Source organism: Poecile atricapillus, chromosome 2 (genome assembly GCF_030490865.1).
Source record: "Poecile atricapillus isolate bPoeAtr1 chromosome 2, bPoeAtr1.hap1, whole genome shotgun sequence".
NCBI lineage: Eukaryota > Metazoa > Chordata > Aves > Passeriformes > Paridae > Poecile > Poecile atricapillus.
Window position 1 is genome coordinate 49904231 of NC_081250.1, and position 25606 is coordinate 49929836.

A 25606-nucleotide genomic window follows, 5' to 3' on the forward strand; every position below is an offset into this window, starting at 1 on the left:
CATTGTTTGTACTGGAAAATTGACTTGGGAAAGCACAGTGGTAGAATAATAATAATAATAATAATAATAATAATAATAGAATTACATTGCTAGTGTTACCTGTTTGAAAGTTGACTGTTGTTCCATATTAAAAATTGCTTTGGGTATTTAAGCAAATTTACTTTGCGGAATTAATATCGGTGCTATTCCAAAACATGTTCAGAGAGGAAATTATACTATTGTAGTTTCGTTTCTCAGTTTTCCACATAAACAGTTTACAGCTCTGAATACTCAAAGCAGCTGAGCAGTGGCAGAACGAGGTGCACTAGGAAGGCAGGTAATGGTGTAAAACACCTCACTAACGTTACAGTTCTGGTTTTGTGTCTTTTGGGTTTTATACCCCACTCGTTGGGGGTTTGGGTTTTTTGTTCATGTTTGGGCTTTCTTAGTTAAATGACTAAAAGGGAATTTCTGCCTTACTGCAAGGGGAACTGTATATTGTTTGTTTGCAACTTTCAACTTTACAAAATGTTGCTATTTTTATTCAGATGGGTCATCGAATCACGTTTACAACTATCAGCCATGTGATCACCCACGTCAGCCTTGTGATAGCTCATGCCCATGTGTAATTGCTCAAAACTTCTGTGAGAAGTTTTGTCAGTGCAGCTCAGAATGTAAGTAAAGCATTTAAAAGTTGTCTCTAAACTTGTCTCACTGTCCCACCATCGAGCTGTGTACTACCAAGTCTGTCCATACTGCAGACAGTTACAGGAGAAGCAAATTGTGTCAAACAGTTCCAGCACGTTCAGTTCAATTTGGTCATTGTAACTGGCCATTGCATGAGGTCAGAAGCAGTCTTTAGACTTAAATTGGAGGAAGAGTAATTAAAATCAGGGAAGGAGAGAATCTGCAGTACTTCTGAATGTCCTATGCAGATATCAGTGGCTGTGTTACCAATATTCTGATATGCTGTAATCTATACAGTCTGAATTTTTACGCTGTATTTTTTTCATACTTGCTCTTTTTCTTTTCCACACCTTCCTTTGTAGGCCAAAATCGTTTTCCTGGGTGTCGTTGTAAAGCACAATGCAACACCAAGCAATGCCCCTGTTACCTGGCTGTCCGTGAGTGTGATCCTGACCTCTGCCTGACTTGTGGAGCAGCTGACCATTGGGACAGCAAAAATGTTTCTTGCAAGAACTGCAGCATTCAGAGAGGATCCAAAAAAGTACGTCCAGAGTTATACAACTGCATTTCTATTGCCTGGGTTTTGAGGTGTTCTTGTATATTCAAACCAGAGAATGGAATTTCTTTGCCTTCATGTCATCAAACAGGAAAAGAAAACAAAAAAGACCCCAAACCAAACAGCAAGGAAGGGAGTTGTGACTTGTTAGCTTGTTCATGTGGTGCTATTAAGCTCTATCTACATTTTGTCATGTACCAATTAGTGTTTTCTGTGCAGCACTGCAGCAGAATATCTCCTTTTCCCTATTCAGGCTTTGCTGCTTAATTACAAAAAGGCTGCTGTTTTAAAGTGATACCTCAGCAGCTTTTCCCCAGGTCAGCATAAAGAAGTTTATCCCAGAGTCTAGAAGCTGTTTCTTTATTCAGTTGTTGATTCTAAGGCATAGACTTGTATACAGTCTACTAAGTTCTGAAAGTCCTTTCAGTTCCAGCAAATAAATAAATAAGCCAAAGTTTATTTCTACTCTGGAACGTCTCATCACAAAATAGTTGATTCCTGAGTTAATCAGTAGTGGGCTTTTGTCTGCAGACCTTTTGAGGTTGAAGTCTTTAGTAAATGAATTTTTATGCAACCCCCTCATTTCAAGGTGTCTTGGGGTGGTTAAACTAAGATTTTTAATTTAGTTTTCAAATACTTGGTAATTTTTGTTTTAGACGCATCTTCTGATCCACACACTGTCATTCCAGTGTGTATTTGTTCATTAGAAGACTCTGGATTTGTCTACTCTCCTGAAGTCCCAGTATATACATTTCACTAAGTGATACAAAACAAAATGGAAAAAAAAACCCCCTGAACTCAAATGTAAGCCAAGCATATCTAAACTTTTTGGTTTTTCTGTTCCACAGCATTTACTATTGGCACCTTCAGATGTGGCAGGCTGGGGAATTTTTATCAAAGATCCTGTACAGAAGAATGAATTCATCTCTGAATACTGTGGTGAGGTAAGGATGGAGAACACTGGATATGAGTCTAATTGGTGAAGTTATGCATTGACAGGGACCGACTATGGGATACCATTGTCTGTAACCTGGTATCACGTTCAGACAGAGCCATGTGCCTGACTAAGTGTCACAGGCTCAAACCCCAGGAGCTACACAACTGAAATGTCACAAAAATTTTGAAACAGGTTCTTGTCAGAAGGAGAGGCTGGAATGTTCTTTTTATCTTAGATGGAATTTCAGTTCAGACATGTTTGGAATTTGGTGGCAAATCATTTAGTGTAGTACTGAAAGTCAGTTAGTAGGAGCTTTCACTAAGCTATATTCTGTAGCAATAAAACACTGAGTCAGGTATGCAGTCTTGATTTTGGGAGGAGAAGCAATTCTTGCTTTTCTGCTGCTCTGAAAGAGTTTTTTTTATGCTAAGAGCAAAGCATGGATGTTTGGTAAGTGCAGAATGCTTGCTGAAAAGAACACTTTGTTTGGGAATACTTTGAATCTCAGAGAATAAAAATCTCCCACCTGTCTTTCAGAAGGTTGTGGGGGGAGGTTTGACATTAAGCTGCTATGGTTACACACAATGGAGGAGTGCTTCTCTTTTTTACAAGTAGTCTTTCTTTCAGATTATTTCTCAGGATGAGGCAGACAGAAGAGGAAAAGTGTACGACAAATACATGTGCAGCTTTCTGTTTAACTTGAATAATGGTATGTATGCATTAGTTGCAACCCTTGGCAGCATCAGTAAAGTACATATACTCAAGATTTCCTTCAGCCCTGTTCTTCTGCAGACAGCAGCCAGCAATGAGAATTTTTTTCCACACATTTTTCCCTATCAGTGTGTGGATTCATCCTGTTGATAGCTAGTCTTTGGGTTGTTTTTTTTTCTCTAAACACTAGTCAGCTAGATGTAGTGATGGAGCCTATTGCACAAGCAACTGTACAAGAGTAGAACTTCATGGAGTAAAAGTATGTGCAGACATTAAGTAGATGAAAGAATGTAGAAGGCTTGCCAGGTGTTGTCTGAAGTAATTTTAGTGAATTAAATCAGCAGTATGCTATGATGGTAATTGTGTTGGGGAGAAAAAAGCCACACAGATATGTGCTGTGTGGTTGCTGCCACTAGAAGAACACAAACTTCCCCCTGTCAAGCATAAAATACTAGAAAATAATCGAAATGAGGGAAAAAAACCCCTGCTGCTTTATGTCAGTGTTGACTTAGCATGTTTATGGAGCTTGTCCTTGTGGAATAAAGGTAGAGAAGCTTCAATGAGAAGCTAAGGTGGTGCCACCATGGCAGGAGGTTAAGGAAAAGCACAGTGTGAGACAGCAGAGTTCAGCTGTTGTAGGGTGGTGGGCCAGCTCTTCCATGGGGGAAGCTGTGCTGTTATCTTCTCCAGCTGCTAAGATCCAAGCACACTAGGTATTAAACTCAAAAATGTGCTTGTAGGTGACCCATCCATCATTTGTGGGTTTTGTTGTTCTTTCTGCCCCCCGTAGATTTTGTGGTTGATGCAACACGCAAGGGCAACAAAATTAGATTTGCAAACCATTCAGTAAATCCCAACTGCTATGCAAAAGGTAAGTTTCACATTTACTTGCTTTTCATCAATGTATGAAATACTGTGAGATATTTCTTTAGCCTGCATTTTGTCAGTATTTGTACTAACACACTTAATAATTTCTTTTAAAACAGTTATGATGGTTAATGGCGATCACAGAATAGGAATATTTGCTAAAAGAGCCATTCAGACTGGTGAAGAACTGTTCTTTGACTACAGGTGGGTGGACAGATTTCAGATGGGATTAACTTCCAGTATCTGCACAGCTCAGAGTTAATTCCCGTGCCTGCCTGGTCCCTGCAACCTCAGGCCTGGCTCAGCAGCAGAGAGGCAGCATTCCCCACACTGGTTTTGTTAACCCAGATGCCATAGGAAGACTGATTTGAGAAAGCAGCTGGTTAACAGCCTGCAAACTTGGAACAGCAGCTTGTGCAGAGCAGAGTGTAGTGACAAATGGCAACAGACTTTCTCTGGTTGGGTTCCCTAGGTACCAGTACAAGTTAACTCCCCCATCATTCAGAAATAGACAAGAATTTCAGAGAATGAAATTTCAGAATTACTACAGACAAGTGCTTGCTAAGGATGTGTTCTTATCTTTCCTCTACAATTACCACACTTGACAAAAAGTAAACTGTCCAGTGGCACTACTGTGTAGGTTAACCTTGAGAAATGCAGTTGCTTTCCAGTACTGAAAATGAACTTCAGGACTATGAGATTCAAGGTGAAAAATATGGAATTTTAGTGATTTGTCTCCTCCTGATCAAACACTACTGAAAGTAGTTTCTTGAGTGCATCAGCAGTGTTATGCACCTGCACAATCACACAAGGAGGAAACACCACAGCTGGTGAGGAAACAATGGGAAATCTGAGAGAATTCCAGGTTGTGGTGCCATTCAGTCAGAACAATGAAGCTGAAACATTCCATGATACTGATTTTGATTATTTTTTTATTTTTTTTTTAATTTCAGATATAGCCAAGCTGATGCCCTTAAGTATGTGGGCATTGAAAGAGAAATGGAAATCCCTTGACACCAGCTACCTCTTCTTTTAAACAAACAGCTGCCTTATCTTCAGGAATTTCTAGTACTGTGGGCAATTTTAGAAAAATAAAAATGATGCAATTTGAAATTCTGTATTTGCAAAGTACTGTAACAGTAATTTATAGTAACAAATTTTAAAAAAAACAACTTTTTATTGCCTTCTCACCAGCTGCAAAGTGTTTTGTACCTATGAACTTTTGCAATAATGTGGTGTGGTACATTTTTCAACCTTGAATAAAGGATACTTGAACTTCTTCATTTTTACTGGAATTGAATTGGAATTTTGTGTCAGCCCCTTGAGAAAGCAATCTGAATTTAACCTGTAAGTTCTGTGCAATGGCAGCTCCACACTTGTCTCCTTCTGCTATGGTTGCTTTGGGTCACATTTCAGATGAGTGTGAAGATGCAGTGTTAGCTGCCAGTCAGGTGCTTGTGGTGCTGCAGTGCCCAAGTGACACAGGTGTGGTCTTGCAGCTTCTCTGCTCCCTTTGCATGCAGATACATCCATGGTCTCTGGGATAATGGCTGCAGCCCAGAAACTCCTACAATTACCAGAATATCTGTGATTTCATAAACAAACTATTTTCAAGATAAGTGTGGTACAAGGTGCCCTCACTGTGGCTTCTCTGAAACAATACTGAATGATGAGTAACGGTAATTACATATATATATTAAAAAAAATTAAGAGATTCAGAAGAGAAATGTATAGTTTTTCATCCAAGATAATTTAGATTGCAGCCAGATCTCTGTACAGGGCTACCACATTTATTTCTTCTAGTGGACTGTGAACTCTGCAGCCTCTTGCAAAGATCACAATGCTCTGGTCAAATCAGCTGGAGTCAGAGGGCAGGCAGAGGGTGGCAGTATTGCCAAACTGAGTTCATGACATCCTGGTCATGGTGACCATTTACCTGCTGCACTGAGGGGGCACCAAGCCTGGGGCTGAGTTCAGCTCTTGCTTCCACACTCCATGTACAGCAGCAGCTGCCACATGCCCTCCACCATGGTGGTGGCCCAAGTAAGAATGAAGTGTTCATGAGTAAAAGAACAGTCCAAAAGTAAAAACCTGATTTTCTCCCTCTTCGGGTAGAGCGCAGCTCCTGGTCTGAACCTGGATGCACAGTACACAAAGCACTGCTTTAATCAGCCCAGGGCTTGGAAAGTCAGCTGAGAGCAGGTGATTTCTGGCCTTCCAACTAAGAAAGGAATTCAGGCTGCTTCTTTGTCATCATAGCACACACATCCTGCTAAAAAAATCTATTAGCCCTGTACTTTCTGCAAGAAGGGTTTACAAAAACAAAACTGCATCTTAGAAAAAAATATTTAAGAGGCATCACCAGCTCCACTCTTCTAAATTTTCAAAAGCAATTTTAGAACTGAGCAGCAAGATGCTTCTCTTGCCCCTAATGGCAGTCTTGAGCTCTTTCATAACAGAAATAGCAAGCATACAAAATCTAGAGTGCAGATGACACCCCACCCTTTTTCCAAATCAGTTTGGATCACAGATAGTACTGCTCCATAATATTTTTTTTAAACCCTGAGTTCAACTCTAACCATTAGTTTCCCTCAAGAGAGAAACAGCAGCAACACAAAACCTGGCTCCTTTCCTGCTAGAAGGAACACTGAACAATTCACAATTCCCATAAAGGGTAAAATAGCTACAGAAGTTAAGTCCTTTTCATGATCAATATTAGAAAATATAGATTTACCAAAAATGAGACCTGTGAGGATGGCAGCATTTTGCTTGTAGCATGCGGAAAGCCAATACTCATTTCATAAAATGTGAGAAAAGTGGAATGAGGCCTGGTCAATCAAGTGTAGTAACACTTGAAAGTATTTTAATTCCAATCACAGGTTGCATTTAATGGGAATTGTTCTTCAGGAACACACTCAATTTTCTGCTCCAGTCACAGAAATGAGCAGCCTAAACCTTCACTCTAGGCAGCATTTATGCAAGTGTGATGCACTTTATAGCAAAATGAGCAATATTAAAACCAGCTCCAATTTCAGATGACCAAGCATTGCCACATATATTCTGAGTATTTTCTATGCTGCATATCTTGTGGAATCATGACAAATTTCTTTTATTTTGAAAGGGACATTTCCTCTTCCAAAAGAAATAACATGCACAGATAATGATAGATGACAATATCTTCAGAGAACAAAATGTTCTTAAAGCACCAGAAGATAGGGAGGAAAAGCAAAACGAATTTCTAATAGCTTTCATAACCATTATACCTTTTATTTACATTTAGAAAGATAAGTCATGAAACTTAATAAAACCAAATGCAACTTGTACAGAAATCTTTTAAATTTTTTTTTATTATTTATCACACATTAAAAAATGAAACACACTATACAAATGGTTTTTCATAGCAGATTACACATGGGTCCATTCAGACTTGCTCTCCAAGTGCTGCCAACATGTATAAGTGCTGCCTGTGATGGCAGCTATTTATCATATAGCCAATGTATTGATTTAAATGCAGTAGCATGCAACCCTTAAACGAGAAGGGTCTGATTCCTTTCTGTTCTTAAATTAGGTTAAATGGCATTGGTGTCCATATTTACATACTTGAAATGTATCAATCCTGAGCAGTTCTGATGTAAATCTGAGACTGGCTGATGGAGTCCTGGTCTCAGTCATTAAAAAGGGAGGTCCAAATGGCAGCAGGGTGGCTGCTATGAAGTTCTGTCGCTTTCATTCTTTCCATCACATACCTACTTGCCGAGTGTCACACAGTCAGGTAATTGCTAATAAAAATGCTAAGCCAAGTAACTGTAGGTGTCCTTCTCACCATCTACACGTTCCAAGTACTCCTTCTCAATGAGGATGTCGATGCATTTCTGTGGGAGGAACAGAACGGAGGTAAGAGGTGGGACATGGGCATAAAAGCCCTCTCTGGGGTTGCTCCAAACTTTGATTTTCACCCCTGGGGGAGTTCCCTTCCAAGCAGAGGATGGGAGTAAGCAAAGGACACAAACCACAGCAGTTCACTCTTCTCTTTCTGACCACATCCAGGCAGAAGGCTTTGCTAATCTACTAAACTGAACTACACTTACTGGATGCTATTCCAGGGGTGTGACTGGGAGATCACTGGTATGCTGAGCAACTTCATAGTAAGACAGCAAATAAAGAATTACACCGAGATGCAGAGAGCTTATGTAAGGTCACAAAAGACAGTGGCAGCAGTGAGGAGCTGCCTGTGTCACTGCCCAGCACTGGTGCCAGTTTATGCAACTGCTCTGACTGCCTGTCCTTTGCCCCACATACCCCTTGGTTGGGGATGTAAAAACTGCTGGTGGGCTCACTTAAACTGATAAAGCAATTAATATACATATACATTTATACAATTAATATACATAAATGAATAACCAATATAATTACGAATAAAGCATTAAATACAATGCTCCCCTCCCCAACATTTTTACTGTAAAGGAAAGCAGGAAGCTGTTTTATTGAACCAACCCTAAGGCTGACTGTCATCCCACAACTGGAAGAGCAGGAACAAAAGGTAAGCCCACCAAGGGCTATGGTAAGCTGACACTGATGTGAAAAGATGGAATCCAGCTACTATTTTACCACCAATGCAAAAATGGATGTTACCTTAAGAGAAATACAGTATTTCTGGTTAAAATATTTCCTACTTGCAACTCAAAAAATCTGTCATTGCTGATCCCATCTCCTTAGCTTTCCTTTTCAATTCAGAAGCATGCATTTTGTCTGTTTATATATCCTCCTCGCCTCCTGGAATCCAGGTTCAGAGATGTGGGTCTCACATACCTTAATTACAGGAACTCGTGGCTTGAACCTTGAGGACAGCTGTGTTAGCACTTCTCCAAGCAGTTGCTGGTGTTTTAGAACTTTCCTCATTTTCATGATTCTCACAATAGCAGCCTGCACAGCAAAGTTGGGAAGGTGTGTTTAGGAACAAAGTACCTGTCCCTCTGTGTAAAGCCATTGAACTCCCCTAAATCATGTCTGCCCGTGCAGAAGCACCACCACAACCAGCTCAAGCACCAGACGGGGAGAAGCTTGCCCATGAGTGTCAGTTACTCACATACACTTCAAGAACTCAGAGTCTCCACAGCACAGAGTCATCAAAAGAGGTTTTGACATCTGAATTTTTAGAACTGTACTTACAGTCAGTCAGTCATAGTAATAATAGCACCAACGGTAACAGGAGCCACACAAAACTACTTGTGTAGCAAAAAGCCTTTATATATTTAACCTTAACTGTGACACTCTCTTAGTGGTCCCTCTTTATTTTCTTCCCCTGCCTCTCAAGTGGATTCCAAATGAACTAACACAGATCCACTGGTAATTTCATACTACCCGGGTATCACTAGTTCTTTATTACTCAGTTTTCACCCAGGACAAAGTCTGGTGAATGTGTGCAACAAAGGAACCCAACCATTCATCAACATCAGGTTAGAACAAATGTGAAGAACACATCCTGTCTGTAGAAATGCCTTCCTCCAGAATTTCTACTACAGACTCCAGTCACCTTTAAGACCATTTTAAACACATTTTTGAACTCTAACAGAGTGCACTGCAATGGCATGTTGTCTTCTAATAAAAATTAGGAAACTTCATTAAATGATTACAAATTTGCAATTCTGAGTTCATGGCAGCATTCTGCAATAAGTCACCTGAATCAGTAGTTTCCTATCTTCCTCTATATTTTTGTGTGTGGTTTCTTGCTCCTGCTTCTGTTCAGTCTTCATTGGCACATTGATGTTTACCCTTAACTTTTTACTGTAAAGAAAAGCAGAAGTTAATGAACATTTGTACTGTTTAAAAACCAAAGAAACACAGAGAAAACTCCAAACAAAACCCAACTCAAAAATAAATGCCAGACCACCATAATTATTTTACAACAATAGAGGACTTTTGCTCTTCTGAAAACTTTAGATGCTCTTATTCAAGTTTAAAAAAATTAAAATAAAAATAAAGAATGCCCACAACTAACCAACAAAACAAAATACCCTTCTGGTGGGTGTCTGTGTATTTCACAACTTATTGAATCCATCCTAGTGATATGTGAGGTCTAACTAGCCCTGTAAAAGTACACTGAATTCAAAACATTTCTGTGTGTAGTAAGAAGTTTGGGAGTCAGTGAAGGGGACAAAGGAAGTAAATGGAAAAAGAATCACCCTTCTGATTTACAGACTGGATTCTGACCATAATGTGGAGAAATCTGTTTGTTCTGTAGAACTGAGCTCTGTCTTTCTTTCACATGCTCCCTGGCACTGATGGCTGTGCTGAGGTGAGCCCATCACCACACCTGGCCACTCTCAAGACCTCTCGCACTCCTGTGTCAGAAATGGGGAGCAAACCTCAGCACCGGAGCACCAGGGAGCACAGGTAGTGCTCAGCCTGTTAGCTGCACTGGGGAGACGATCCCAGTAAATAAATAAAGAGTTGTTTATTTAGCATGCATCATAAATGGGGAACCAGCAGCTGCACAATGCAGCAACACCAAGCTGTTTCCATCACTGCATTAATGCAACAGACCATGCATTCTCAAACCTTTAATTATTGGTAAAGGGGAATAGAAAGCAGATAAAGGGTGAGGTACAAGGAGAGGTTTTAAAATGTTTCTTTCACTTGAGATCTTATCTTAGGGAAGTACTGAACACCACACTGAATTTATGTGTGTTTATATCTATGCTCTGGTAAGCATGATAAGAAGTACCACAGTGCTGTAAACAGCTTAAAATACATAACTGTTTAAAGTAAGTGATAAAACCTACTGAAAATTATGTTTATTAAGTCTTCAAATCACTCTATACTCTGTGGTTATATAACAAGCCTGATTGTCTCACGTTAGCAGTAGTGGATGAACATTTATGCCTTTGCTGGTCACTGGACACTACTGTAACCTTATAAAACATCACAGATTTTGCTGAGTGCATACAAGTAGCACACCTTGGTGAAATGGCAGCACTTGAATCAATTATTCAAGAATTAGACAGGAAGCAAGAAATAAAAAGGACATGAAAATATGTCAGGCCTTGACAGACTATGACAGGTCAAAGAGCTGAAATCACAACCATCCCCCACCACCTGTTAGCCCTCTCCCTTAATACTGGTATACATTGGATCTACATTTGAATTGGCACTTGAGCCCTGAAGCTTTCATCCCAAGTATATTAGGTTTCACCCAGATTTTGAAAGCCGAGGAGGATGCTACCCATTACACCTAAGTGATGTATGCTGCTTACTTTTTGTAACCAAGATACAGTTTTATTAAAGTATCTGGTTTTAACTCCACTTCATCAACATTTGCATTTTCATCTTCCAAAACCTGCAAGAAATAAGCAAACAAACAAATAAATAAATAGTCTTTAACATATTTCACTGTATGTTAAGCAGGTCATAAGAAAGCAAGAGTACTTACAAGCAATTTTGATTTTAACAGTATCTGTAGAACTTGTGCCAAGATATCCTACAGAATTAAAGAAAATATTATCAGCACAGACAGACAGCACCTTTGTCTAACCTGGAAACTTGAACAAGAATGTACATATTTAGACTAAGAACTAATAAGTGCAGAACACTGCAAAATGAGGAGGTAAAAAAAGCAGTAAAAACATAGTTCACATAAATAAAACAATGTTCTTTTTTTGGGTGTTATGACGTATCCCCCTTGTGGTTGGTCAAATAACATAAAATTCTTAAGAAATACTAATTCCAAACAAGAGACCTTTCCAATTGCTGCTTTAGGAACTATTTTGCAAGTAGATTTATATGCCTAAGAAATCATTTTTCCCAAACCATGCAAATATATATACCATGGCAAGCTTAAACTTCAGAAAGCAAGCACTCTCTGCTTTCTGATTAATATATTTTTGTTTTTACAGGGATCCATTCTGGTTGCTGTTGCATCACCCAGAAGGTTACCAGTCTGTAATAAATGGCAAAACCCTAAGACTTCTGGGTTTGCTGCAATCCATCAGCAACAATAACTTTCTAGATATGCATTTCTAGAAGTAAAGATCCTACTGAATAGGAATACCTAACTTTCCAGAAGTCAGAGCAGACCTGATTCAAACACACTACTAAAGGTCAAATAAATGCCAAATTGTGGGTCATAAAGCCTGCTTGGAAAGAAAAGGAGGGAACTTTTTCCACAGGACAGAGTTAGCTAATGAACTGCAGATTTACTATGTTCATGTAAAAAAGCCTTGAGATACAAAAGAATGACAGATGCATGGATCAGTCATTTAGAAAAAACACTGTTTTTGCTAGAATGTTGTCTTTTAACATTAGAATGTATGCATTGAAACACTGAAAACTTCCAGCCAGAGCTGAGCAGGAAGATAGACAATTCACTCCAGTCATGAACAGGAATGTACAAGCAGTAAGATTCATCAGAACACTAGGCAATTATGATTATAGGAAAGTGAATTGACTAAGAATAGAGCACATCTGTCTCCCTTGGGACAGAAACTGATTCTGGCTCCAAGCATGTGTAATCCAAATATCTTATGATAGCAGGAAGAGTCCTGAAGACCAAAACACTTGCTCACAAGAGTGTGGTAAAATGTGCAAAGTCACTACCATTTTTATTTGAGTACTGTCTGTCAGCTGCTGCACGGTGTAGGCATCTTCTGTGTTGTACTGCAGTAAAATCGCCATCTGGAATGTGGATGCCTAACAGATCCGAGAACAGAGGGGAGAGGGGGGAAATCAGAAAATGAGAACTTATGAGCACTTTCTGAATTTGAACAGCCTGAAATTCATCAGTTAAACACATACACTGGAATATTTCGACAACAAAGAATACCCAAATGTGCTAATAAAAATATTAAAAAATTAAAAATCTAATGTTGCTTTTACAACCAGAACTCCCCCTTCCAGCATTATCTAAACATAAATGACAGGATTAGGATCATTTAGCATGCTTCAGACACTTCATCAAATCTTCTATTATGGTATCAAAGCATTATCCTTCTACTGGCTAATACAGTTTTAAATTGTTTTCCTCAGTCACTCCAACTCTTACTCATTGAATCTTCATTAAACCCAATACAGACTACTGAATTCATCCACCCAGCTCAAGCAGAAAACCAAATTTATACACCAAGCAGCTATCAATGGCTTATCCATGTCTATCACATGGATACATCAGGGTTAACATATGTTGATGACAAGGTCAAAGTCTGACATTATCTTGTTTCTTCTCACTGTTATGAACTCCCTATCCCATCTATTTGTTGAGAGAAAGCAGACAGGAAAGTATAAACAGCATGAGGTTGCATTTGTCTCACAAAATGCATTTCAACACCTGTTCAAACCACAGGCAATGTGTTCCATTTCCTAAGTCAATTTTCTTTTAAACACAGATCTTTGGTACCAGTACAGTAAATAAACATATAACAAAGGTTCTACTGGCTGCATCCAGTCCTCTGAATACAGCCCTCACCAAGTGTTTCTGTTGGCATGACTTGTCCTTACCTGTAATGTGTATCTGTTTTTGAAACAGTTGGTAACCAATTCCCCTTTAGACAGCTGATACAACCATGTTAATTTTCTTCCACTGTGACGACTAGCATAAAATGCAGTAAATCTCTGATAGCTCCGTTCTAACTGTATAAAAACAACAGTAAGAAATAAATAAATATTATTTACCTTCATTTACCTACCTGTCCACATTATGGAAGCAACAGGGGATCATCAAATTTGATCACCCTCAACCACTATGTCATCTAAATAACACAAACAAATTCAAAGTATTCAAATTCAGCAGACTGGATGAAAAATTCCCCTCTGTTATGAACTTCCCCTTTAAAGTATCATTTACAGTACAAATGTAAACAGGCATTTAAAGTTCATTCTTCCTTTTAGGATTAAAATTAAGCATGGCTACATTAAGCATGGCTAGAAAAACGATTTGTTTTAACCACCTTCATCCTCCAGGTAACAGCATTAAACTTATCTCTCATGTTATATATTCTTGTCTTTTCTGGATAAGCACTCAGCAAAAACTAATGCTTTTAATATCTAAAGATTTTACTGGGCAAAGTTGAAGCAATGGTATGAAAAAGTTTCTTAAATTAAATATACCCAGAAAAACGCACTAACAAAGATTTGCTTTAGTTGCTGTTGAATATTTTGAAGAAAGATTCATTAACCAGGGAGTTTTCATGGGGAAGATATGAAAACACATATTTCACACAGTTCCCCCCTACTACCTGACTCAATTATCTTGTTCCAAATATCCTCAGGCCAAATAGGCAAATACCAGAGATACTTATAGTCCTGTCTGATACACAACAGAACAGAAGGAGACACCAGCCTCGTAAAATAAATTTCTCACATCATCATTCCATGTTCAGATGAACCAAGTGCAAGTGCCTCACCTCAGATGGAAGAGCAAATGTGCAGGACTGCTGGAACGGCCACGATCCAGAACTCAACACTTGGATGCTGAAATCCACTGAAAGAGTGGTGAAGAGGATGAGCTGCATTATCTTACTCTCCCCTAACCCCCTCTTCAAACACAGTCCCAATTCTAACACAGAAATGGTCCTGGCCTTGTGGTAAAACTAACATGGTAAAAAATCATTAAGCACTATTTATTTTTATCAGAGTATAACCAAAGCTATTAATGAGAGGCATCCCTGCAGTTTGAGAGCCTTAGATCTACTGTTACAGGCACTCAATCCTCTCTCATTTGGAGAAGTTACTACTCTGTTTTTATCCCTACAGTGGGTTTCTCTTTTAACACAGAAGTGTGAAAATTTTAAGTGCTCATCATCACTCCACATTACATAACTGCAGGAACAGACCTTTCACACCTATACTTGTAAGGCATTTTGGTCAAGTCAAGCATGAATAATACCAAAACTAAGTAAATTTTTAGCCTGACAATACACAACTCTAGTTGTAATCCAAGAAATAATTATCAATTCTTGACAGAATTGATCAACATGCTTCAATTGGAAAGTATAAAAAGGTATAAATTGGTAAGTATAAAAAGGGGCATTTAACAACCTGGAACGCAATATGCTTTTATCCTTAATACTTTCACATAAGTCTAAGTAATAAAAGGGTTAAAAATCAAAACTGTTTAAAGAAAAACATCTCTCCAATCAAACATTAAAAATAGAAGAAAAAAAGGAAGAAGAAAGACATGACAGTATTCAACTTAATTTAGTTATGTACCTAAATGTGAACTGCAAAATCAGGAGGAGGCTACTCACAAAATATATAAAGAGCTACTAAATGACAAAGAACAGACCTAGAAGAATAATTTAAACATCCCAGCTATCATGATCAGACGAACACTAATTTGTGTATGAGTAAGACAAATACTTCCCTCACACACTTAGTTCTGTAGATGTAAGAGGAAGCTATATAATGCAACAGTAACTTAGGTAAAGGTGTTACTTACAATCTAATGGCTCTGAATTGGTCAGGTGCTTTTTAAATTGCTCATTCAAATCCTTGCTTACACCAATATCTTGGAACATCCGCTGCAGCTTGGAGGTATACTCAAAACCACAAGCTTGCTGTATTTTAAAAGCACAGATACATCAGGAAGACACATTTTTGACATTGGATGATAAGAAGAACAAAGTGTTGGAACTTATTTTGTTAACAGAAGATGTAGAAAGTTCTGTATTTCCCCTACTCAACGTATCAATCACCCCTGGGATATGAACTTTAGCTGTCATTGAAAACTGAAGAAAATTTTATATAAAAATTAAGCAAAACGTAATGAAATAGACTACTCAAAAGGGCAGTTGATTGTATTTTGCTTAACTCTGTATAAATATGGGTTAACAAAAGTAAGCAACTTCTCAGTACTCATTCCCTTGAATAATTAAATCCATGTCATTCATTTGGTTAAGAATAAGCTTAGCTCCATCAGACAGATATACACTAGAAGTTCTTATGATTTAAGAAAAACAAAACAGAAAAAAAGATCTAGGTTGTGTATTTTTCTGTGCATAAAATAAACAAATGAAAGGATGTACATCAATGCTTTCCCAAACAGTGTGAAGACCTGCAGGGCAGTAGATCATGGGACAGTCATGGAATACTCACTTTTAGTTTGGAGATCATGCTTGCCTCAGCATCATCACTAGCACTGTTTTGATGCACAAGTCTCTTTGCCAGCATTTTAGCATAGAATTTTTGAAACACATCTTTATCCTCAATGTACTTGAAGACAACCATCTGGAAAAGCCAATATAATTTGTAAGGAAAAAATATTTAAACATTTGTCTTGATAAAGCTGCAGCAGGAGCTACTTAATTTGCACCTAAATTTTAAACTTAGTTTGGCTTTTTTGGGGGAGGGTGGAGGGACTGCTGGTGTGTGTTTGCTTTAAATATGGATACTATTTTAACACATACACATATGTATATATAATGATATAAAAAGATGTAGTGAAAACTATATATTTTATATGTATATACAGATTAAGTAAAAGCATAGCTTCAATATAGCCACATTAAATCTGCTGTAAAGGAGTTTTTAATAAACAAAATAATTTTTCTATTTTATATGTATTTATGGACATCTTACCACTTGATTGAGTGTATCTTCCAATTCTGCTTCTTCTGGATTCTTTGAGCTGCAATTAAAGAAGTGCATTTTTAATGAGTCCTAAACCGGCAGAATTAAATCAACATATGGATACATATGGAAGCTTCAGAAATAAAAGAATGCAAATTTGAGTAGTTCTGGGATCAAAATCTCTTTAAAAAGGAAACAATGTAATGAAGTTAACAGTTCACTGCTCCACCTATTCAATGCACCTGTCAGCAGTTCTGATGTTCCCAATGTCACAGGCTGAAGTCCCGGACCATGACTTGATCGTGACTTGGTAGTCTGGTACTTCTCAGGATTTATGAGTTTAAACATGAACCTCTCTCTTCCTGATGCTAAATGCTATCTTTATTTCTTATCTTAGATAGTACAGTGAGAAGAAACCAGCTCACAGAAATGGGACTTGAGTGGGTGAAAGCTCAAGTGGCACCACATTGTCTTCCTCCATCTCATGCTTGTCCACCAGGCAAACACCAAACCTACCCTGCACACTGTCAGTATTTGTAAAGGAGAAAATAAACCCTTTGCTGAATGAAGGAGGGGATGGGAAAGGGAAAAGTGAGCAAGTCCTCCCATTTTTGGGTTGTTCGGTGGCGGCTTTTTTTCCTCTGCCAAAACAACTATAAATGTTGCCAGGGACAAAACTGACACCGATCCAGTATGAACTGAACTGATACCAACTCAGCATAAGAACTGCTGAATCATTTAAAGCCAAATAAAATTTGGCTTTATTGAATTAAAATATGAACTATGAGAAGTTAGAAAGCAGTTTTTGTCCTCAGTTTCTGCCCAAATGGAAGAAGGTATTGAAAAAACAACAGGAGGAAAGCAACAGTTTTAATGGAAAAAGGGAATGTTTAGCTCTTTACAATGTATGACCCAATTTAAGTTTTTCAGTGTAAAAAACCCTACCTACACCTCCTACTTCAGTTTTATTGAAAAACAAAAACTTAAGATTCCTATATGACAAGAAAGGTTTGCTTATTTCCTCCACTCTTCCATAAAAAGAAAAGCGAACAACACAACCTTTAGGAACTGTTCTACTGAAATGTTTTTATCCAGATTTTGATACAATTCATTTCTTGCAAAGTGAATTTCTGTTTCTGAAGACAGTATAAAACTTCATAGGCTAAAACCTTTTTAAATAAAAGCCAACATGAAATAATAATTTGCCTTTGAGCACATACCTTTTCTTTAGTAAAGAGTCACAGTATCGTGCCAGTAGCTCTGGGGATTTACTGGATGACTGAGCCATTTTCGTCACTGCATTATTATTTATAAATCGACCACAAGCCTATAAATCACGAAAGAAAGTGAAATTTTGGGAGACAATTTTTTTTATTTTGCATGGAAATAAAAAATTAAATCCAGCATCTGCTATGACATGCACTTACTTTGTCTAGTGCAGCCACGAAGCCAGCATCATTGTTGAACGCAGACATGACTAAAGCGTTGTATTTCTTATGGACATCCAACACTGTCTGTACATACATTTTTGGATCCTGCAATAAGGAAAGACTGGATTTTGCAACCTGCTGACTTTCTGTTTTCTACTTCCTCCAAAATGGAGCTACTCACTGGCCCAAGAAAATTTGTGTGGGGAAAGTCTATAAAGTATTAGAAATAATTTAAAGGTAAACTAGTACCCAGACTGGTTCAGGTGCTGTGTCCAGGACTGACTGATGTTACTGCAAGCTTTCATTTGCAGCAACCAGAGTGCAGAGTGTACCACATTACACAACAGACAACAAAGTATTTAATCAACCACTGCAAATATTTTCAAAGACTTAAGCTTATTTCAAGCCACACCCTGAGAGAGCTGGACAATCATAAAATGGCAGCTGCTATAGAGGAAAATCTCTGTAATAAGAATGTGACCGCTGTATATCCAGTAGGTACAACCTAGTACAGACAGCTCAGTCATTGGCAGTTTTTAAAAATTATCTGCTCCACACCCAGTGGCAGCCAAATGCCAATAAACATCAAGTTTATTGTACTCAGACTGAGTTCTATATGCAGTTACTGATCTTTGCCTCTCAATAAAGATGAAGTGGAGTCAAGGACTAGGGACAATGACGGGCAAGTGAATCATCATGCACGTAGGACAGCTACTACACAACAGACTGAAAAAGGCTGAAGTCTTCAATTTGGAGATCAGGCCTCATTGGCAAGAAGTGCCAGAATACGGGCAGGCTTTTATTAGGATCCTGAAAAGCATTTCCTGTTGCCATTGAAGACAGACACGGACTACCATGGACCACCAATCTAATGCCATGCTTGAGATACAGAGCTGAGATTATTGAGAACTTCTGAGATAAGGAATGCAAGTGGATTTGAAGGACATTCAGAAAAGTACTAATTACAAGGACTAAAAAAAACCAAAACAAAACAACAAACCAAAGGCACAAAATGTAGCAAATCTGACTGAAAAGCAGTCCTGTTAACACAGTTAACAGAGGCAAGAGTACTTCTGCAGTAAAAAACTAAAATAGGTGAAATGAGTCAGGCTGGTATGACTATTTCTCTGCACCAACTACAGAGAAACTGAGAAGCATTTGTTCAGTACACGTAACTTAAGCTAGGAAGAATCAATCCTACTGAAGTGTGATAGAGGACTAACAGTGCAATAATGAACAGCAATACAGTGGTGTGAGGGATTCTGGAAGAAAAGGCAAAATTGTTCCCAAGGGAAACAGCCAGAGATACTGCTATGAAAATGAAGAACAAATGTGTGGAATAAGGAACAAAAGCAAAACATGAGGAAACAAGAAAAAGTGTCAGAGGCAGGAAGGGTTCTGTACATGGTTGGAGTCAACTAATACATACAAATCTTGGACCTCCCCACTCTGAAAGGTGAAACAATTCCTGGAGAAAGAGCTTCTATTTTTTTCTGGCCTAATTCTTGAAGGCCTAAACAGGAAAACACCCTCAAGACTGATAACCACTAGGGGGATGTGCCAAGCATAGAACAGATCTAATTTCAAAATTTACAGAGATGTCTACAAATTAAACTGAAGATTCCTGAACTCTCTTCATGATTACTTTATGATTTGTAAAAGATCAACACTGCTAAAAAGCTATGCACTTAACGCTGTAGAAGTGAACAACAAACACTACACTCTTCAATACAGATCACTGCTTTAGTATGAAGCCATTTCAAGAATTTCTAAGGAAAGCAACAAGTTAAAATAAACTTTGTCAAAAATCAAAGTTAATCATGGAATCATAGTGTATCCTGAGTTGGAAGGGACGCACAAGGATCAAACTCTAACCCCTGACCCTGCACAGGACCACCCTGAGAATCACACTGATGTTATTATCAGTGCCAATGCTTGAGAGCATTGTCCAAGTGCTTCTTGAATTCCACTTTAAATAAAATTTACCAGACTCTATATTCTATCCTTGTGCATTGAAACATTGTGTTTTATTCTTTCTTTTACCCTGGAAAACATATTGTCTATAGAGAGGAAGGTTGGCAAAGGATTTAAACAACTTAATGTTGCCAAGATACAACCCTAATCAATACAAAACTAAGTTTGAAATTACAACCATGGGATAAAAATCGAAAAAGCAGCCTTTCCAAAGACTGACCTCCTTATATTGTGACCTTTCCTACTATTTCAGTTCCTTCTTCTATTACACATGTTTTTCCAAACAGAATAAAGACATTATCAAAAAAAAAAACAAACCAACAGAAATTTTCTCTAGATAGTCCCATTCAAGTCAGAATTCCTTAAGATGATGAAATAAAATACAGTCAAATGGAGATAATGCTTCTTGAAATAGTGGACTTTCAGGTGTGCTTGTATTTTAAGTAATGGGTGTTGTATTTGCACAGCCAGCTTTCCAAGCAGCATGACAACCTGACAAAGAGCAAAATCTCAGAAGAAAACTCATCCTTCCCCTCAAAACAAAACCAAAAACCGCTACAAACCTGCCCAAACCAAATGAAAACAAAAAAATACCACCCCAAAGACTCCCAAAATATGAAAAGTAGAAAGAGTGATGTAAGTTTTGTTTTAAGCCTTCTACCAACATTTGAGAATTGCCAAATCCTTACAAATTAAATTAGTGAGGGAAAGAATCAAACTGGAAGTTTTATCAGGAAGCATTAACTATCCTCTAATGTAAAAGTGGCAGCAACTACACACAGACTTGTTTTGATGGGATACTTGCATTTAGTGCAGCTTCTCCACATTTCTCAATTGCAGCTAGACCCTGATTATGAATGTGGGTTTCCAAAAGTTTTTTCAGCTCTCCAAGGCCATCCTGGATTCGAGATACAAGGTTATACATGCGACCCAAGTCTGTAAAAGAAAAAAAAAAAAGGAAAGCTAACATCTCCCATCTCTACTGGCTATTACTTCAATTTCTCATTTACAAGCTGTCAACAGGAGCTAAACATCCATTGTCAACAAAAACACACAGGCAACTGCTCCTGTAAAAAGCCAGAAAGAATTACAGTAAACGATTATGCAGTACAGCAAACCTTTGCACTCACCTGGAAAGCTAGCACTAGTTAAAAAGAAAACAATCTGTTATATTAGGTATTATTTAGCTTCACAATGCAACAAATCTCAAGAATAAAAACCTACCATTTGAACAGTAGAAAATTTACTTCTGATTTTTAGTTTTCACAGGTTTAAAGCAATGATTTATTGCAAATGGTGTTAAACCTGTCTTATTATTTAAATAACATTTTGAGGTGCTGCCATGAATTTGAGACTGTTATTAATGTTACTGCTGGCTGTGCTACAAGCACTACATCTTCCAGCTGACCACTGTCCTTTAAATCTTATTCTGAACAAGACAGTTCTCAGAGATCTAATATTATTTGTAGCCCTTTGCATATCAACACTTTTACTTTGGGCAGCATCAGTGGTAACAGTTAGAAATTTAAGGTAAAATGTTACATATTGATATGACCTTAGCAGAAGATTATAAATCAAATTTACTTCAATAAAGCACTGTCAGTAAAAGACAACTCTTTACAAAAAACTTTAAGTGACTGATTGTCAGTAGCAATAATTGTATCTGAAAGACAAAAGAGAATCTGAAAAGTATTACAATAGAATTAATACAATTAAGGCAAAAATAAACTGCTTATCTTTTCACATACGTTAATGCTTCACATTAAAATCTCACCAGTTTTCAGCCAAGACTTTCTGAATCAATTTGCAATTTTGGAAAGTCTAATACTGAAGAGGGTTTTGGGTTTTATTATTTAGTTTCAACAGGATAGATGCTTTGTACTTTCTGAGAGCAGAACTCTTTAAAAAAAAAAGCAAACTTTAAATTTGCCATAAATCAAAGCTTCCAGTCACCTCTTGCAATCCTGCCCTCACTGAACAGGCACTCCAGTAAAACTGTAAACAATCAGATTACTTACTGTAAACTAAGGAGGTTATTTCACCTTGTGAAACCCATCTAAAGGTTGACAGCTGCATCTAGGTCTTCTCAACTGCAAGGACTTCTCTGAAGGGCTTGTGAGCAATTTATTACCACCAGAGGATTATCAGATTAAACAAAACAGAGCAATCAATGAGCTGGTGCTCTACCTAACTCTGAGATACAACACAGTTTTATGCCTTCTAATACTGAAGGGATGACATTCCAGTTCAGTTAGGCTTCTGTACAACACTTTCCTTAAAACTTTGTCAAACTTAAACTTGCAGATTTGAAAATGAAGCTTTTTTTCCTCTCTGTGAAAACCACGATTGCAACCCGATACTAACTTTTATAAGAACATAAGAATACCCTGCTGAACTTAAGAGAACAGGTAGGAAAATAATGCCATGCATAGATACAATAAGCTGCTGCTGTATCTACCCAAAAACAAGTGTTCACAGATTGGTTTACCAGGATGTCTGCGTTAGGTGAAATAAGGAAGAGATGCTACAAAGTCACGTGGAAGATTTGCATGGTAACTCCACCTACGTCATTGCAGCCCTCTCCCAATAAACTCAATTGTTTCCCAGAGGTATCATACTGATATGAGTACCTAACCCATGAGCAATGTGTCCCACAACCTTTACAACCAGTTTATGCATTAGTTGCACAATAGATTAAAAAGTTACAGAGCACCAACAGGAGTGGCCTGTAATATGATATGCTCAAACATAATTTGCATGGGAGGACCCCAAAACCACTGTACTTTCAAGAGCAAAGCAATAAATATTTTAATCAAGAACAACCTTTTGTAAGTTTAAGGGTAGTCTACCAAAGGCTATGTTAGTATATGACAAACTGGATAATGAACTGATTACAGAGATGAAAGAGTAAATTACCAGACTATTATTGAAAATAAATTTTTGAATCTTGAAACTTTGTGAATCTTAAAAAGGGTGAGGGAACTGCTACAGTTTCCTTAAGATACCAAATTTCCTTAAGATAACAGAAGAGAAAATATTTTGAAAAAGAAGGAAAAAAAAAATCAAGCATTTAAAGAAAGTCTAGTTAATATTAGAAATAACCCACATGAAAGTAAACCCAAAGATATGTAACTAGACAGTGCCCAAGACACAAGGTATTTCTTTTCTTTTTTATCCAGACAAACTTTTGGAACTGCATCTATTGCACTATGGTAAGTGATCGTAGTGAGAGGTCACATAAACCATGAGCTTGATAAAGTAGGAAGAAAAAAGTCTGTGAAGGCGTCTTGAGTCTAGAAAAAACTTTCTTTGTTCTATTGCTATTTCAATTGTCAGAAATAATTTAGTCATTTATGAAGTCATTCCACAAACCAACAGCCATTAAAATCTCTTCCAATTACGGAGTAAATATTTACAAACACAAACATCTGACTCAAATACTAGTACAGATGATTTACATTTGAATCAGCTAACTTCTGACCTACTAATCATGCTGAATTGCCCTTTTTGATTTCAAAGCATCTCTTTGTTATCAACATAACATTTACAGATAGTAATAATTCATAGTTGCTATTTTAAGACTGATATACAATGAGACAGAGTCATAGTTACAATTTAAAACTCTCAAATGAACAATTTCATCATTAGTAACTTAACCATAGCATCTATTACATTCTGCCACTTTTGTAAGAGCAGTGTTTCAGTTATACAGACACACTCAGATTTGAAATACAGATTTGATTAGTTTCCCAACTGGGAAATCAGAATCATCATTCATCACTATCATCTGCATGATCCACAGGAATTAGTTCTGGCTGTTATTTTGTGCTCGCTATTAATTCCTGAAGAAACTCGTACAAACCAATACAATTGAAAATTACTTAAAGATACCTAATATATCTGATTTATATCTGAAATAATCTTCACTTATTGCAGAGAAAGTGTTGAAGAAGTTTTTATTCTACGTATTCTTTATGACAATATAAACTTGATCCATTAGCAACACTTAAGGATAACTTTCACAGCCAAAATTAACTCATCAGTTAACAATTTCCACCCTTTCCTTGTGCTCTATATGCAATATTATGTATTTTATATACTCTATTTTAAAAGCTACTTATTTGCATCTATTCCTCTTTTAGCATTTCCTTTACATACTTCTGAACGCTCTGGATTTTAAAATTCTCAGTGCTGACTCAAGAAGATCCATGGATTAAACTGAAACAGCTGGAAAGAGTAGTGGTCTGTTTTTCACCTCCCATCTCTCTCACATAAGCTTCAGCTCCTGCTGGAAAGATGGCTCAAGTGCTCTTGCAACTCTTCCAGCCACATTAAGAGAAATCAAACTGGTGCTGTTCTGCCTTAATATCTGGGATTGGGGTGGGGTCCTTTGAAACAGTATCATCAGTCATCCTTATTTCATCAAAACCTGCTTGCCCATCAGTTTAGTGACTATCTTCTATCTTAACCTAATTCCTGAACAAGTGACATTTAGCTAGCACCAGATTTTACATCATTCACAAATCATAGGAAGGAGAACTCTAAGCCTAAAACCAGTGTTTGAAACTCCTTACCTTCATTTTTGTCAGCATCCAACAAATTCTGAAACTCTGTATGAAATATCTCCAGGTGTTTTTCGATAAGTACTTGCTCACACTTTCGTGCTAACTCATCTTGTGTGCTCTCATGGAGATACACCTGAACTCTACGCTGTTCCTCAAGAAGGCGAGCTTCGGCCTACAGAAACAGAGATAAACATGAAACCTGCAGGGAAGGCAGAACACGAATCCAACAACAGAAAACAGGTGACTGTTCAAAAAATTCTTCTAGAAAACAAAAACAAGCAAACCTCTCTCTAGTTTGGTGTTATGGGCCACCTACTTAAACAGTTCTTTTTCCAGGAATCATAATATACATTTGGAATTGATGTTTATGTTGATGAAAATACTATGTGCTGTTTAAATGGCAGGGGAAAATCACAGCAAGACTGTTTTCCTGCTGCTTGTGAATAAGGAGTTTGCAGATAGAAATCTGCTGTCAGAAAAAGAGAAAGCCACTGACATGAGATGCTGACAGTTTAAGGATCAGCAAGCTCTCCTGCTAGAGAGGTAGTTTTGTTTAAGACAAACATGAATGTATTTCATGGCTCCACAAAACTAAAGGGCAGGAAACTGCAATTTAACACTATGCCCATGACAAATTTATTTGAATGTTCTCATCTACATTCTTACACAGAAAACCTTGCCCATAAACTACAATCATTTAAATTATACTAGCATTTAATTTGGCATATGAAATGCTACATATGCATATCTTCCTGGCAAACTAAAATTCTAAATGTCACTGAAGGAATAGAACTTATGCCGAAATGTAAAACTGAAATTGTTTACATAACAGTTACCTCTATTTTGTTTGCAAAAGTGTTAAGGATTCGCATTACAAACCATTTCTAATTCCAGCACATTATTAGGGACCAAGGGTGTATATGTCCTCTTATCAGTCCAAATTATTTAAATTAACAACATCACCAAGAAAATGGAATTAGGTTAATTCATTTTCCTAGTTTGCCAAAGTAACAAGTAAGCATGAAAGATCATATTCTGGACAATAAAAAAGGAACAGTTACACTGCAAGTGCACTGCATCATATACGGACAGCTTTAAATCATCTCAGCTACTGTTAGCTTCACTCACTCAGTAATGATTTTGCACTTAGGTCTTGTGAAATGGTCCTGGGATTACTGTCTGCTAGAGCTAAACCAGGACTGATCAAAATATAGGAAATGAAATCAGCAATTTGAGAAGGGATATAAGCTTCAGCTCCAGAGTACTTGCCAGTTTCTTACCAGTAAGGAATTACAATCAACTTCCTCACTGACAGGAAATAGCCGCAAATCTTTCTTATGAA

At 37.6% G+C, this 25606-nt stretch overlaps 2 protein-coding genes across 10 annotated transcripts in view; one reads left to right on the plus strand and one right to left on the minus strand.

The window, feature by feature from the left end:
• EZH2 (enhancer of zeste 2 polycomb repressive complex 2 subunit) overlaps positions 1 to 5032 on the plus strand; it is a 50837-nt gene extending 45805 nt beyond the window's left edge. For all 7 annotated transcript variants that reach the window (XM_058832699.1, XM_058832694.1, XM_058832696.1 and 4 more), the window contains 7 exons: positions 528 to 653; positions 1029 to 1207; positions 2071 to 2166; positions 2787 to 2868; positions 3661 to 3741; positions 3857 to 3941; positions 4691 to 5032. In XM_058832699.1, coding sequence (XP_058688682.1) covers positions 528 to 653; positions 1029 to 1207; positions 2071 to 2166; positions 2787 to 2868; positions 3661 to 3741; positions 3857 to 3941; positions 4691 to 4751 — 710 coding nt within the window. In that variant the 3' untranslated portion in view covers positions 4752 to 5032. The remainder of the gene's footprint in view (positions 1 to 527; positions 654 to 1028; positions 1208 to 2070; positions 2167 to 2786; positions 2869 to 3660; positions 3742 to 3856; positions 3942 to 4690) is intronic.
• Positions 5033 to 6979: 1947 nt separating this feature from the next.
• Positions 6980 to 25606, minus strand: part of CUL1 (cullin 1) — a 53897-nt gene continuing 35270 nt past the window's right edge. For 2 of the 3 annotated variants that reach the window (XM_058831773.1, XM_058831774.1), the window contains exons 8-21: positions 24274 to 24436; positions 20505 to 20635; positions 17723 to 17830; positions 17516 to 17622; positions 16305 to 16353; positions 15822 to 15953; positions 15166 to 15283; positions 14132 to 14208; positions 13227 to 13358; positions 12330 to 12422; positions 11167 to 11214; positions 10991 to 11073; positions 9416 to 9521; positions 8448 to 8660 (exon numbers count right to left, since the gene is read on the minus strand). In XM_058831773.1, the coding sequence (XP_058687756.1) occupies positions 8463 to 8660; positions 9416 to 9521; positions 10991 to 11073; positions 11167 to 11214; positions 12330 to 12422; positions 13227 to 13358; positions 14132 to 14208; positions 15166 to 15283; positions 15822 to 15953; positions 16305 to 16353; positions 17516 to 17622; positions 17723 to 17830; positions 20505 to 20635; positions 24274 to 24436 (1545 nt within the window). In that variant the 3' untranslated portion in view covers positions 8448 to 8462. Of the gene's footprint in view, positions 7610 to 8447; positions 8661 to 9415; positions 9522 to 10990; positions 11074 to 11166; positions 11215 to 12329; positions 12423 to 13226; positions 13359 to 14131; positions 14209 to 15165; positions 15284 to 15821; positions 15954 to 16304; positions 16354 to 17515; positions 17623 to 17722; positions 17831 to 20504; positions 20636 to 24273; positions 24437 to 25606 lie in introns of those variants that run through there. The other variant, XM_058831775.1, reaches the window with a different exon arrangement.